The following is a 15,495-nucleotide window of genomic DNA, read 5'->3' on the forward strand; positions in this document are numbered from 1 at the left end:
TTGTATTGTTGATTAAAAAGGATATAAAAGAATACACCGTTGCCTGCTTCATCAAGCCAGTAATTATTATTATTATTATTATTATTATTATTATTATTATTATTATTATTATTATTAGCGCGTAAATTGAACTTTCGAATCATAATTTTCTGCTCTTTTTATTAAAGCATCTGCCAGATTAGTAACTTTGCCCCTTTTGGGATTGACCGCATTTACAGAAAGGAAAATTAGTTTTTTCTTAAATGGGAAAACAATCTCAACTTAAACAATGGAACTTGCTCCACCTGGTGGCTGAATTTGGGACATTACAACTAAACGGGTTCCTTTCGCCATCTTACTCGATTACGTCGGCAAATATGGGACAAATAAGATGCAGTTTCATTCTGCGTTATCATCTTGGCCCGTAATTAAATTAAGTTAAAACCTTGATGCGCGCATTCATTTTCCAAATGTAGCGGTTCTCACCGAGGTGGATAATGATTAGAGTTCATTTTAATGACTCTCAGATGTTCATTCCTCTAAGTCATGTTCATTACTGAATCACCTTTGTTAGTTTGGAGTTCATTTATGTGATTAATTAAATGATTTTATGGTAAGTCAAATTTAATTGTAGAGTTATGCTTTGCTTACAATTTGCCTCCCTCTAAAGAAGACCAAACAACTGAAAATGTGGCATATTTGAAGGCATTTATTAAATATTGAGAATCATACACGTCTACATGTCTGACCTTTATTATAATTATCAGCTAAGAAATTAGGAACTCAAAGGAAAAGCAAACAAAAGGCAGGCATATACACAGATTGCCGAGACCATGGAACTGCTTCTCTAAGCAAGTCAAAGAAAATTGGTTGACTATACTCCAACTATTAATCTTTTTTAAAAATACAAATCCTACAAGCAGATCTACTTCTAAAGGTTTTTGGGTTGTTGTTTTGTTGTTTTTTTTACCTACAGATAAATTCACAAAGATAATAATAGCAACCTGACCTCCCGAAGAATAGTTTTAAACCGAAGCAGAGGTGAAACCATTATCACAAAGCACAGAAAAGCATTTCATCAAGGATAAAGGCACTGTGAACATTAGAGGCATGGCTGTGTTCCATAATGACTAGCTTTGACTTTCTTTCAATGTGGACTATAGTGATGGGTCCAGATTATCAATGAACGAAGAGGAAAAACTGACTTTACAGTGCTTTACCAGTCCATGATTCAATTCTTCCATAAAAACAGTATATTTTATGTTGGCCGGGAACTAATGTAAAGGCACATGTGGTACCTGAACAGCCCATTTTAAATCTGTGAACAGTAATTCCACTGCAGCAATGTGAACATGGTGCAGCATGCCAGATATTCACAGAACCAAGGCAGCTGTACTAATAAAATCTCACACAATACTAAGCTTTAATACTAAGCTTCCTTTTATGCATAAGCTCATGAACATTCCACTGAAATACACCTCCAATGATGATGATTTAATCGATTTAACACATGAATCAATCCTCTACAACAAGAATTGTCAGTATCAACTCCAGCCTCGTCACGCTGTGGCAGTTCCTCCATACGTCCACCAGGTGGCTCCCTCCGCTGTTAATAGGAGGAGGCGGTGATGGAGGGGGCGCAGCCCTGGATGTTCTTGAGGTGGCAGGAGTGGCAGAGAAGGTGGCCGTTCAGAGGGTAGCAGCGGTGGCCCTCCTCGTCATTCAGCTCTATCTTGCATTCCTAAGTGCACAGCAGAAAAGACGATGTCAAAAATACATGGAGGGCATTTTGTCTCTTTCGAGATCCAGGAAGCAAATCAATAACTCTGTCTAGAAAGACACAATTGAGATATAAAAGACTTTAAATGATGATGCAGAGCGATGCAGCCATATCACAGAAATGGAAAGATTGGAGCGCACTTATGCCTCACAGGACACCTTTTGTTAAGTGAAACAAATCAGCTGTCAATCAATCTCGAGAAGAAAAGTCACTTGATGAGCAGAGATGATGAGGGGCTGCATGCCAACTCTCTTGAGCAATCCATAATTACCACCAAGGCTGTAATTAAGGTGGGAGATCTGCATAGGATGTATTTTGTCTTAATGAGCAGGTCAGGATTCTCCCGGATCACAGCCGCACAAACACACGCGATTTTAGTCTAATTTCTGTAAAAGAAGAACGGGCGGAGGTTGGGGGGTGGGGGGGGCGTACCTCGCAGCGGTAGCATTCCACGTGATAGTCTTTATCCATGGACACAACTCGGATTGTCTCATCCGAGCCCTAAAACAGCGGAGAGAAGATCTCATCAGCACATTTCCTGGCGGCGCATCACCGAAACGACCACATGGACGAGCTGTTCAAAGGACTGCTGACACGTCCAGGTTGGTGGACTGAACGTTCAAATCAGGACAAGCGTCCCACACATCTAAGCGGTTGTGATCGTTGCCTCTTCCCAGTCATTCAAAACGTGGGAAATGTGTAGTCACCTTCTCCAATTACAGTTTGGGAGGATGCGAATCAGAAAAAGCCCTTTCCCAACACACACACACACACACACACACACACACACACACACACACACACACACACACACACACACACACACACACACACACACACACACACACACACACACACTTCTCTGAATACCAGCTTCAATACTCAAAGGGAGGGCAGGGGACATTCCAGGAAAGTCAACTCTAATTTTGGATGTTTAATTGCTTTTGCCAACAAGTTTTGTCTGTAACTATTGGTCTGTTCTTCACTGACAGCGCATCAAATCAAACATTCTTCAGACTTCCACCTGTAGTCTGAGGGGGGGTGAAACTACTGTATAATGAGTTATCAGCTGGATTCTGAATTTGGGTCATGATTCTAAAAAATGTGCAATCTGCCGGTGAACGATGTGAGCAGTCAGTGAAGGCGGCCTGGATGTAAAAATGTTTAAATATTCACAACATGTTTCTCTGCCTCGATTTCCAAGCTGCTATTTCACATATGGCACCATTATTTAGAATTTGTATGTTTCGTTGAGAAAAGTTCGATCCAGGCATAGATGGTAAGGCCAACGTGGCGCTAACTTACCTCTGATGGCAGGATGGGCTGGTTGCAGGCTGAGCATTTTGGTGCGAGGACCCTAAAGAAAAGAAAATCAAAACCAACGTTAATGCAAGTGAACTGTGATTTACTCACAGAATGAACTTGATTGTGCAACCGTGCTGAGTTAATATTTGATTTGACTGTACTGGACGTGCTATCTCGCGCACAATTTCTAGACAAACAAAGCGCAAAATAAATTCATTATTTCCACACACATGGCTGCCACATGGCTGCCGGGGGGGAATAAGAGAGCGCCTGTCGGAGCAGAGAGGCGTGACTGTGGCTAAAAGTCAAACACATGCTCTTTACACAATCGAGGTTTTACTGATGAAATCAGCGCTGAGATCACAGGTGGGAGCTGCCGGGCGATGGTCAGACATGTGCCTGCTCTCTGTACCAGTGGGGGGGGGATCACCATTCCCACCCTGACTGGACACATTTTCCATTTGTGTCGTGTGTCCGACACACGTGGCAGAGGCAGAGTTGCTCGGCCGTTCTCCAGCTGATCCCGTGGCAGCGAGGGAACGTTAAGGAGCCGCGTTGTCGGTCCACCTGTAACACGACACCTTGTTGTCGTGTTAAACCGCCGCGGCACAAAAGCCGACAGCATTCCTCCGGCAGGTGCTCTTCACCTGTGGTAATCTTTGAGGCAGTAGATCTTATTTTCCGTGTCCACGGTGAAGGGCACTCCATCAAGGCTCTCGTTACAGATGACGCAGCGGAAACAGCCTGGGTGGTAGGACTTCCCCAGGGCTTGTAGGATCTATAACGGAAGCAAGAGAAGAAAATCGGAGCTGACTGTATGTCGCCAGTGCCATTTACGATATGACTGAACGAGGGTATTTTCGGTTAAGACGCGGATGGATGACATGTACTGCGCAAAGGAAAAGGTACTGCGGACAGAAAAATGGACCTGAATTCCACTAAAAGGATATCAAATGTGCAGATGGGAAAGATCCGGGACAGGTTTGTCCACAAAGATCCCCCTCGCTGTCTCTCACAGACACACACAGAGAGAAGTAGCAGCACAGACACTCACCATGTCCATGATCAGGTGTCCACAGGCATTGCACTTGTCTGCAGACTGCTGGAAACCAGAGTACTGCAACACACAGGAGAGAGTGAGTTCTGTGGAATTCCATGTATGCCTGAAACACTACTGACCCAAGGCAGGAGTGCAAAGTCGGGGTTTAATTTAACAGTGTCCAAGTATGGCTGAGTGAGGGCTGTTATCGTAGCCGTGCCAATTATCCCCGTATGTTTACTTAATTGGCACAGTTACATTAACAGCCCTCACTCAGCCATACTTGGAAACATTAAAAAAAATCCATCCAAACTGCACCACATTTGAAGGATAAGACGTCATTATCAAGTCTGTGGGTCGCTTTTTAAATTAAAGGTGTTAATGCCGTTTTTGAGACACGAGTGAACTGAAGGAAACGAGCTAAAGACTTCAAACGAGGCACCGAGAGGTCTTTTCCCAGAATTTTGCTCCATAAACAAAATATTAATGTTGTACTGCTGGCTCACCAGAAAGTCCTCTTCGCAGAAAACCTTCCCACCCACGTAGTAAAACGCCTTTCCTCTCAGCCGTCGACCTGCAGACACGGATAACAGAGTCATTAATACATTCATTTATACGATATAATTTCAGCACAGCCAAGAAAAACTAACAATCTTCCCGTATGACTGAATATCATATTGACAAGGTGATCATATATCAGACAAGAAAATGGGAGCCGGTGTTAAAAGAGTCGTGGAGGAAAGTCCTGCAAAAGCAGTTGCAGGCAAACTACAAGACCACGATGATTAATTAGTCCCATTCAAAGGTAATGGATACTCCTACAATATTCATTATATCCTGCTGGATCCCAGGCAGATAAATCAAATTACTGATGGATGAGCGTTGTACTGTATTCTTCATCACCCAGAGCAGGTTTCACTGGGTCAGTGACACACATGGAAAAAAACATCAGCTAAATCCAATTACAAGACAAGTGCAACAGATTTAACAAGAATCTCGATTCAATCTACCGAGAGAATTTACTTGTGTAGCCTACCATTGCAGCGCCTAGAATTTAGCCTGCAAAACAAAATGCTGTCACACGGACATCTACGTGAGTCGGAATTTGTTTGCACACATCCCAAAGCCACTCCTGTTAAGATCCCACAGGAAGACTCAACATTCCTGACATTTTTTTGGACTGGGAAGGTAAAAGAGGGGACAGCAGAGAAGGAGGAGGAGGGGTTGTCGTAGGAAAGGAGCCTCCTTTATCAGCCATGTTTCATCTCTGCCCGGCTTCTTCTTTCAGAAACTTTGCAATAATAAAAATATGGGGTCAAAATGCCAGAAATGTAGCAGAAAAGGAGGAAAAAAGAAAAAGTGCCAAGCATAAACAAATATGGCACCGACATGATGGCTTTAGCTCTACATAGCTGGACTAATTTCTGTAGTGCCCCCTAAAGAGCGCTGTGAATACTAGACATAAAGCTGCTAACTCATGGTGTCAGATGGCTTAATTGCTTTAATTATCGTTCCTTTAATATCCAAGGAGTCAATTTTGCAAATGGCAGCGTGATGTTTTAAACCAAACCAGCTGCAATCCACCGTTAAAGGGAAGGAGTCAATGTTTTGCTTTACTGTGGGAGGAAAAAAATATTCTTCTAAAACCTGCCGTCTGCTGCGATAATTTGACTGTCTGGAGGAATTTGAAAAGAACAAAACAAGCTTGATGACACCCAATTAACGGCTGGAATACAGTGCTGAACGGGAGGAGAAAAAGATGAAAATCGACCCCTTTTTATGAACCATGACAGATGGAATTCTTTAAAGCAATTACTGACCCTTACATTATGATACTTTGGTACAGTGACAATTGTTATGCAGCAAGTCTATCCAAGGCTCACACAATAGGCCCGAGCAGGCCATTCATTTCAGCAGGCCAAAGGTGTAGCCCGGGCCCCGTGTGTAATTACTGAGGAACAGTCTGGGAGCCACGTCCCTAAAGAGAAGAGTTAAGAGTGAAGGGGGTGAAAGTAAGATATGGTCCAAAGCTCCTCTCCACATTCTTCATCCTGTCTTTTATTTCCCCGTGAGTGAAAGACGGAAGGCTCTGAGCCTTGTGGAAAAGATAAAGGCTTAATTAAAGTCAGGAGTCAGGGCTTACTGTTGGAAAGGCACCAGCGGGAATGGTGACCATTTCATAAAACTATAAAACACTTGCAGGACAGAACATAACACAACAAAAGTGTATTTGCAAATTCAAAGGTCCCACGACATCCCTTTATGAAATCACATAAAGAGTAAAAAAAAAAAAAGAGTAAAACTTGCGTCATGAGGGTTTGACTGATGATGAAAAAAGGAGGTTTTTGGAGGTCCAAGTACATTTTTAGCGCCTGGAACGTTATTTTTTTAAGGTTCAGAAAGTCTACTGAACAGATGTTAAGATATGAGTGGATCCAGTAGCGGTTAGACCTTCTCTTGTCTTTTGGGGGTGGGATATGGAAGCTGATATTATGAAAACAGAATTTAAAGCCATAGTTAAAGACCTGAGCTGTGTTCAGAAGTGAGACTTGACTGGGCAGCTTAACTGTAAACAGTCAATAAGCACCCCAGAGACAGACCCCCCCCCACCCCCCACCCCCCAGAAGTGCTGAATCCCCGATGATTGCGGCCTGTATATTTTCTCAAGCCCTTTTGTGGAAACTGGTAGAGAACTGACAGGCGATAAACAGTGTCTATATCCTGTTACGTAAGCAGGTTGTTGAAATACAGAATCTTGAGGAGGATACTGGGAAATCTGGTGCAACAGTGGAGTTCATGCGCCCCGCTGCTGGCATGAATACTGTACATTATACGCCAGGTCAGCATGCCTCTGCTGTACATGATGGGTTGCTGCTTCTACTGAATGCTCTCCCTGTCCCATGTTGTTTTCCAATCTTTTATTCCCCCCCCAGCTGACATAACAGCACCCACTGCCCGCCTGGACCCAGACCTACAGAGGGCCTCTGTGCCTGCATTCCACCCCAGCTGAGATGCTTTTCCCCGGGGCCACTCACAGCGAGCACAACAGCCCCTCTGCCCTCACATAAGAAAACTATGAGAGGTATGTGGTGGGTAAACTACAACCCCCCCCACCCCTGATTCCGTACAGCAGTTTCATTGTAGGCGACCATCCAAGTCCTTGTTTTCATCTTCACCCCCCCATCCCAGAAAACACACAACATGGAGCCTAAATGGGGGAAAATGGGCTGTTACTCGTACATTTGGAAGCATAACTTGCTCACTTGTGAGGTCAAAGGTGCTGCAGAGCAAAACGGGAGCAGATGTCAGATGAGCCACAAATACTCCACATACCCAGCATCTGATACTTGGAACAGAGAATTTAATTGGTTGGAGAAGTGAGGAAGGTCAAACCGGGGCTAGGACACGGGGCTATTGTCTACCCAGGAAGCAGGTCAAACGTACACAGGACAGCATGATAAACTGCAAGCGATACCTAGTTTTATCTAATTAGCGGGCTGAAAACGTGCTCGGCAAGCAGTCCACGAGCACACAATTCACACAACTCCTTTCAACTCTTACCCACTTCAGATCGCTGAAGAAAACACATTTCTGTTCAGAAAATGACCTATTGTGTGTTTTGCATGAGGTAATGATTCACAGCACTTACTAAAATGTCAGACTTAGGTAGTGTAGTCACTTATAATAGCTTAAGAAAGGAGAGACGGCATTAAAAACCGATCACAAAAGCTTTTGAAGCCACTGTATTTTAATGAATATGTCCTGCAGTGAATCAGCACAAGGTGTGACAAGCAGTTAGTGCTTCATGTCCCCTCAGCTATAAACTGACACTTATAATTCTCACCTTTCTTCAGTGTGGTTTAGGAGTGAGTTCAGAGAATAATTATGTTCGCTCTCATGACACATGAATTTAAAGTGAGCGCTCCTTTACAGAGTGGCATTAGCTCAGTAAATGTTCTGGTCTGTGTGTCCGAGGAGTGGCGGGCGCGCCCAGAAAACAAACACCAATGACACAGGACAATAATCCCCTAATGACTGTGCGTCTGAGAACGAATAAAGAGCGAGCCTCTGCTCTTTGGTTGGGAGGCAAAGCTTAAAAATGTGCAAAATTGGCAGATGCGTGGGGCAGTGTTCAAAGTACAGCGTGTGCGCTTACTGCAGGCGCTGCAGGTGAAGCAGTTGTCATGGTAAAGGTTCCCCATTGCCTGGCAGGCCTGGTTGGCTCCGTAGACCTCCTTGTTGCACTTAACGCAGGTTCCTGGAACAACAAAGGGCATTTAGAAAAGTTAAAGGAACTTCAGTATTGCCATTTTGACTCAGTCACTGAGGAACCATCTAATGATGTCTTTGAATATAAGCTGTCATATGAAGGCTTTACCGAATATTACAGAGCATGTGAGATAATAATAGTTATGCAACGCTGTGCAGAAAACAGGAAAATCACATGTGAGGATGTCAGGCAAGATTGCATAATTACAGACTATGAACAGCAACATTACTGTGTATGGGAGCTCAAAGCGCTACAACTTCAGTTTCAACATATTTTCCTGGAAATACTACATTTCATTGCTCAGCGCAAGTGACACACAAATGATGGAGTAACTGGAGAAGACTACGGCGAGTGGCAACACTAATGAGCGTAATTAGGAAGTTGTCAAGATTATAACTCTACCAGATGTGGTGTGATGTCATCACATGACTCAATGGTCTTAATGGAAAATGGTGAGACCCTTTGAAATATCAGCGCATGAGGTTGTGTGTGTTGCTAGAACGGCCCTGGCGACAGGGCAGGGCAGCCGAGCAGAGGAGTGTGGCTGATCCCAACCCAGTTCTGGTTTGGTCCTCCTCAAACGCACACAAAGAGACTTCTGTTCCCGCCGTGTCCGACACGTATCACGCGGCCACCATAGCCAAGAACGCGCCGCTATTTAATAACCATCTTCAAATGTTACCCTCCATAAACGTCCAGGAATCCAACGCACGGCGGGCCTATATATAATCCAACCTAAACCTCCCCTGATGCCACAACAGAGGACGGATCATCAGGGCCCCAACAGCGGCACAGGAGACAGCAGATAATAGAACGCAGCAGAACGTTATTTCATTACCTAACAGCATAAACACATAGATCAGGCTTTTTCCCCTGCACTGTAGAGCGTTTTTGTTATAAATGATGGCTAAAAATAAGTTGCACCAAAAGTAAAGTAGCCGTCTCATCAGTTTGGGCAATCTTTTTTTTTCTCCCCAAAATGGCAAGATTATTTTGGTACCGAGTGAGAGGGGGGGGAGGGGGGGGGAGGAAAAACACGCCGACATGCAGTCTGAAAGAAAAAAAAACAAAAACATGAACTTGTGACTGTGCAGGTATGTGCAAGCTCGGGGCTTTAGTCACATTACTGATTCAAAGTCACAGCAAAGATGATTTGTGCATCAACAGCTGAACAAAAATCCCATCGAAACAAAACAAACACCATATGTCTCCATATGGATCGCTGGAGAAGCCATCGTCTTCTCCCTTTTAGAAACGGAGCACAGGCGCCACACCTAAAGGTGACGGAGCGTGTTTACTGACACGTAGCCGTGACCACGAGAATATTGCATTCTCCCCGACACAGATGTCAGCCTCCTAAAGCCGGCAGCATGGATGCCAAAAATCCCTGGGAGGAGCTGCTGCGAACTGGTTTCCACTCCACAGATGGGATGAATTAATCCTCTATTTAAATGTTCAACTGAATGTGCGAAAAAGGAAATGGGGAGGCTCAACACGTGAGCCCGCTTCTCCCCACTCACCAGAACCCGTCCACAAATCCCATCACCCCACAGACGTTTGCGGTCAAGGACAAAGAAGCAGCTGTGAACTGCTCCCTAAATCTCCCCCTTAGTCCTCTGGCCCATTCAAAACCACCGCAGGGACCTCAGAACGTATGTGGGACTCGTCTCCCCTCTGCTTCCAAGACCTCACTTCTAACATTCTTTACGCTTTTCCGGCAGACATTCCCCAGCGTTCCCCCGGTGAAACAGTTTGACACCGGACTGATTTTCCCAGAACCTCCAGCTGCAATCAGCTCTCAGCAAACGGACTCAGGATGCAGTCGGGACCGCTGGCCAGCAGGATCTGAGCGTTGGAGAAGTAAAATTGAATCTAAAAAAAAAAGTTTCTGACCTTTTAAACTTAGAAATGAGATATTTTCAGTACAACAGATATAATCGGCCACTTAATATATTATTTGACCTTGTTTCTTAGGCCTTTGTCTACGGCCTAAAGCCCTACATTTATGGGCATCTATACCGTTTTGCACAATGAAAACTAGCCTACACAGTTTGGTTTTTTTTCTCCCAGCATGGAAGCGTGAGTCAGAGGATGAGCTGTGGTCTAGTGGGAAACTTTGTGTGGGCTATGTGGGAAGATCTGTGTTGAAAAAGATATATTCGACATTACTAAATCCTGCCCTTTTGCTGACCGCCGCTGCAATATTTGCGTCATTTTGCTATTTCTGAGTCTCCTCGTGACAGGGGCGCTAACGAGAGCATCTTCCCTTGAACTCCAGCAGACATTCCAACAGGAAATCCCTCCAGCGAGGACGAGGAGGGTCTTCTGCAGCTGTGAACACCATATCAGCCATTCCACACTCCTTCCCTCACAGTCTAGTGGGACGCAGATTTTCCATGAATATCCCAGGCTGGGAAAAAACACCTGGCAACCACGTGATTATCAGCTCTCTCTGCAGCAAAGTTAGACATTTACTGTATAAGCAGCTGTAGTCAAACCTGGCAACCCGCACCACAGAAAAGCATATCACATGGATGGTGCATTAAATTCTCAATATATGACAGTTCAGGTTTTTACATAACATACTTCAAGGGCAACTTAAGTGTTGAATGAAGTTATATAGAGAGGTGTATTTGGAGGTATTCCCTTTCCACACACTGGTGAATAATGCCCTGAATTTGTAAAAGAAATCTTCAAGGAAAAGCACATTTCGTCCAGATTTTAAATACGTGCCTCTAGGGGACAGTCACAGCTGCCGTTTTTCATTACCGTCTTCCCCATTTGCACGTGCGCGTCAGTCGCACAGGCGTGCGTGGCATGCTCACAAAAAGAGTCATCAGAAATGTGCTGCGTCTGTAGCATGACCTCGTTCAGAGAACAATGACTATCAGCGCCAGTTAAGCCAACTCAACTAAAACATTTGTTGCCTCAACATTAAGGCATTTGGTCTCAGGGAGACCTTTGAGACGCACGTTTCCTTCATGGTCCCGCCACTGTTATTACCCAATAACGTCCAGCTTTGACAGCAGCAAATATCATCCATATTACCGCAAGATTCAAGGTACTTCTGACAGGACAGTCTCAGGGGAAACCATCGGGACAGAGGACGACGACGCATACATTGAATTAACAAGTGCATTTATGCGAGGGTTGAGGGGTTAAGTGTGGGTGGGCGTTTAGTCGCAGTCAAACATGGTTTATAGTGGTGGATTAACTGACAGGCAGCCCTCTTTGAGGCCAGGCAGACTAATATATCTTACCAAAGAAGTCACCCTTCGCTTGAGCATCCATCTCTTTTTCCAGCCGTTTAGCGATGGCCTCTAATTTCATTTCAGCCGCTGAGGATCCCTGCTCTTGCGGCTGAGTGAGGAGAGACTGAGAAACCAGCTGGGCAGACTTTGGGGAGCACGGGACATCTGCCTCAAAGCCACGGACATTGCCAGGCACTGGGCTCTTGGACTGAATCTGGCTGCTGCTCCTGGCAATGCTGCCTGGTGCTGATGCCGAAGAAGCCTCCTGTGCTTTGAGTTGAGGCGTTTCGTGGGGAGAAGGTGGAACTGGGGAAACTGGTGCGGAACCATTACGGGAGGAGGAGGGTCTTGGGGATTGTGGGTCGTAATAGGCTGAGGCCTGCGTGGTGGGCTGCTGCATGTGCAAGTCATCTCCTCCGATGAAGGCACTTAAAGGCAAGGATGGGATGAGGTCTGGTTTGGACTCCCTTAACAATCCCCTGGAAGAAGAAGGTGAAGTCCAGTTTCCTGATGAGGTGCCTGTCTGAAAGTGCTGGGGCGGGACGCTGATGCTACTGGGTGGTGTCGGCTGGCGGGGCAGCTGAGATGCAGCACTGCTCCCAGAGCCAGCAGTGGAAATCTGGCTCTCAGTGGATGGGGCCCAAACCGCAGACTGGCTGATGGGGTGACGAGCATGTGTGGGCGCGCTGGGAGACGCGTTTCCTGGGCTGGGGGGAGTATGGGTGGCGCGCTGGTATGCATGTGGCTCTAAACTCTCCGTATTATCATAATTGTTTCCGTAGCCATATGCCCTTCCGGTTGGGAGTTCAGGCTGCGCGCCCGTGTGGTGTTTCTGGCCGTCAAACGGAGCGCACTGATTCGCGGCCGCGGTGCCCGGCGCAGGGCCAGAGAGCATCGGGGGCTTTGCCGCCGCTTCACCCGCTTGTCTGTTGCTATTAATAGGCGGTCTGTCCTTGGTGTGATACCCACTGGCGTGGCCACCATTCATTTTCATCGCCGGGCTGTTTCTTGCCATTTCCTCTTGGTGTTTCTGCATGTGGATTTTAGTCATTTTGGAGGCAAAAACTTTCCTGGTCTCTTCAAAATCTGGGTTGTTTCCTACATCTCTTCTCGTGCGAAACAAACCATCTCTCGATGCTTCGTACATGTTCAAGTCCTCGATAAACTTGCTCGCCTCCAGTCCCAGGTCCTCGTATTTATCCATTCTGATCTGCGTTGTCTACTTCGGCAAAGTCACTTACAAAGTTTCCAGAATGAAACACCAGCTTACTGTCCAGCAGCCCGAAAACTTGACAGGAGACGGGGACAAACTTTTCAGTCTTCAGTCTAAAGTTGCGGGTTATTTTGGACACCAGCAGATGAAGGGTCCACGTCCTCGGCGGTGAATCCGCTCGTCGCTCCGTCCGTCCGGCTCAGCGTATCACCGGACGATCCGTCGTCTGTCTGGTTAGAGACGTGAAGGAGATCCCAGATCCGATAGCCCAGACGACCCCGCTCCTCCCCGCTCCACAGCCCCAGCGGGAATGCTTCATTCAAAACTTTATATCCTCCGCAGCTCCATGGATGTAAATCCCGCCGAGATAAGCGCGTCGGAGACGTCGCGAAGGTTGACTGGTAAATGCTTAAAGTCACGGACAAGACCGCTAAAGCGAGTTGCGTAGCCGAACGTGGCCACCAGTCAACAGTCGGGACCTCAAAGAGGAACAGTTGGTTTTAAAGGTACAGTGTCCCCTTTAAGGCACCCGACAAAGTTACGTGAAGTTCAGTGTCGCTGTCACCCACTCGTGACGTCTTATCTTTAAATAGCAGTACGTATACAAATGGTTCCTATATTTCGTGTCTTGATTGGCTCACTGACTATCGAGATTAAACGCGTGCACTATAGTGACGTTTAGGTTCATTTTATTCAAAACACAACCCAAAAGTTGAGTTGTCTGAGCCTGTTCTAAGAACTCAGAGGCATCATCATGGTCCTTTAAGCATAGTAATATTACATGGAGTTATTTCCACATGTAAATTCAAATTTGTTTTTTAATAATATATGTAAATAGCCACTTATTTCTTGCAATACCATTATTCACTGGTTAAATAGAGTAAGGTCTCTTAGAGTTCACTTGCAATTTTCCTACCATGCATCCATATATTGCTTGGAAAACCTATGGCTGTACGTTGACATGTAAATGAAACCAGCAGGTCATTTTTCATTTTCCTGCACTGTGTTCATTAACTGGTATCACACATCCTACCCCATGAAACACAGCCATGCACATACATTGCGGCCCCGTGATGGAATTTGAGATTGCATGTTGTTATAAAGTGGATGAGAAAGACATCTACTGTGTAAGCGGGATGGAAACTGAGCATGTTTGCTCTGTAAAGCCTGATGTCAATAAATCGAGGGTCATACAGCCACCTATAGCTTTCAAAACTAGCCATTGTAATACCAAAAATAACAATATATCAATACATAATTTTGTCCTTGACCAATTAGAAGATATCTAAAATAAAAAGACAGTAGACTTGTTCACCATTATACACTTTATAATGACTAATATCTGCACACATGTAATGACTTGAAAATATTCAGACAACCCAGTTATTGGCCTCAAGGCTCACAAGATAATGAGCTGTAGCATTACTGTGTTCCCTGTGGGACTCAACTGGACTCTGGTGTCTCCCACCCCACCCTTATCTTCCACCAAGAGTCTCTTAACAGGAAGTGATTTTCTTTAACCCAGCAGAGACAATTCATGCTGTACATGTCATCTAAGAGGCAGCGAGCTGAAGAGAAAATGATTCACGGAGGTCTATTCCTGCCTATTCAATAATACTCCTGGTTGTCATGGAAACAGTGGCCCTGTTGAAAATTGTTAAATGCTACAGGGGCTGTGAGTGACAACATAAATTGGTTATAAGAAATGAAGTCAGAAGTCCCTTGCTTACTATTTGCTTCCAACGTTTGGAGTTTTTGCTCACTTTCCTGATCCATTTAAATGTCAACAATACCAGTTTTTCTTGAAATGCCAGTTCAATGTCAGATCTATTTAATAGTGAAAGCTAAAAACAGTGTTAGAAGAATGAAAAGAATATATAACAATACTGAATGAGAAGTAATAGCCAGGCAGATCTAATAATTGCTATTTCTCAGATGAGGGTGGAATTTATTTTCCAGTACCGTGTCTGACATTTTGCGTCAGATGGGGATCAAATCTAGACATTGCATTGCATTGCAATGCAGAGAAGTCAAAGTATAACTTTGGCTTTTTGCTTTCTGTTCATATTTCTGGCTTCTTTTCCTGTTATTCTGTCTGTCCTGTGGGTCACTTCCTGTCACCTGGTTGTCTGAGATACATCATGGGAGAAGTGGGGGGGTGTCATTGGGGTGATCAAACCCTGCATTCTGTCTGCACATCTTCACCTTTTATTAAAATCTTCTGTGATTCAAATGGTTCTCTAATTATAACAAAATAGTTAATGACTCATAATCATACAAAGTATTAGATCTTGTTTAAAAGCCACAGAAATTGGTGAACCAGCCTCCCGAAGACTAGATAGATTACATATGAATAAGTTTGACTACTCATATGCTCCATTCAAACGTCACTGGAAATGTTGTCTCAGTGACTCAAAACTGATAAACACACAGCAATGAACAGCCACGATAGTGTCACAGTGCTGAAAAATAACCAGCGTGACTTCCAGCACCTACTGATAGAGGGATGTTTGGAGCCCAGGAGCCAATCGGCTGGTCCAAATGCTTCACACAGAAGAGATCAGCAGCTAAATGTAGAAACTGTTTGAAACAAACACTGATAAGGAATGTCACAAATGTGTGGCTGAGCCAAAAGCAGCATATAGCAGGAGAGAGGTG

At 44.9% G+C, this 15,495-nt stretch overlaps 1 protein-coding gene across 1 annotated transcript; it reads right to left on the reverse strand.

Annotated features, from left to right (window-relative positions):
• Positions 1-669: 669 nt before the first annotated feature.
• On the reverse strand, positions 670-13,324 carry LOC105416671 (LIM domain-containing protein 1). The gene is made up of 8 exons (XM_011605514.2): positions 11,634-13,324; positions 8,260-8,361; positions 4,610-4,677; positions 4,119-4,181; positions 3,712-3,842; positions 3,065-3,116; positions 2,192-2,260; positions 670-1,720 (listed from the first exon to the last, which is right to left on the reverse strand). Exons 1-8 carry the CDS (start codon positions 12,826-12,828, stop codon positions 1,589-1,591), a joined length of 1,812 nt encoding a protein of 603 aa, XP_011603816.2. The 5' UTR covers positions 12,829-13,324; the 3' UTR covers positions 670-1,588.
• Positions 13,325-15,495: the final 2,171 nt, after the last annotated feature.

Source organism: Takifugu rubripes, chromosome 7 (genome assembly GCF_901000725.2).
Source record: "Takifugu rubripes chromosome 7, fTakRub1.2, whole genome shotgun sequence".
Lineage (NCBI taxonomy): Eukaryota > Metazoa > Chordata > Actinopteri > Tetraodontiformes > Tetraodontidae > Takifugu > Takifugu rubripes.

Coding starts and splice junctions, on each gene's coding strand:
- LOC105416671 (XM_011605514.2), bottom strand. CDS start 12,828: ATGGATAAATACGAGGACCTGGGACTGGAGGCGAGCAAGTTTATCGAG. Junction 4,182..4,609: donor TCTGCGAAGAGGACTTTCTG/GTGAGCCAGCAG, acceptor TGTGTGTTGCAG/TACTCTGGTTTCCAGCAGTC. Junction 3,117..3,711: donor TGCCTCAAAGATTACCACAG/GTGAAGAGCACC, acceptor TCTTTTCTTTAG/GGTCCTCGCACCAAAATGCT.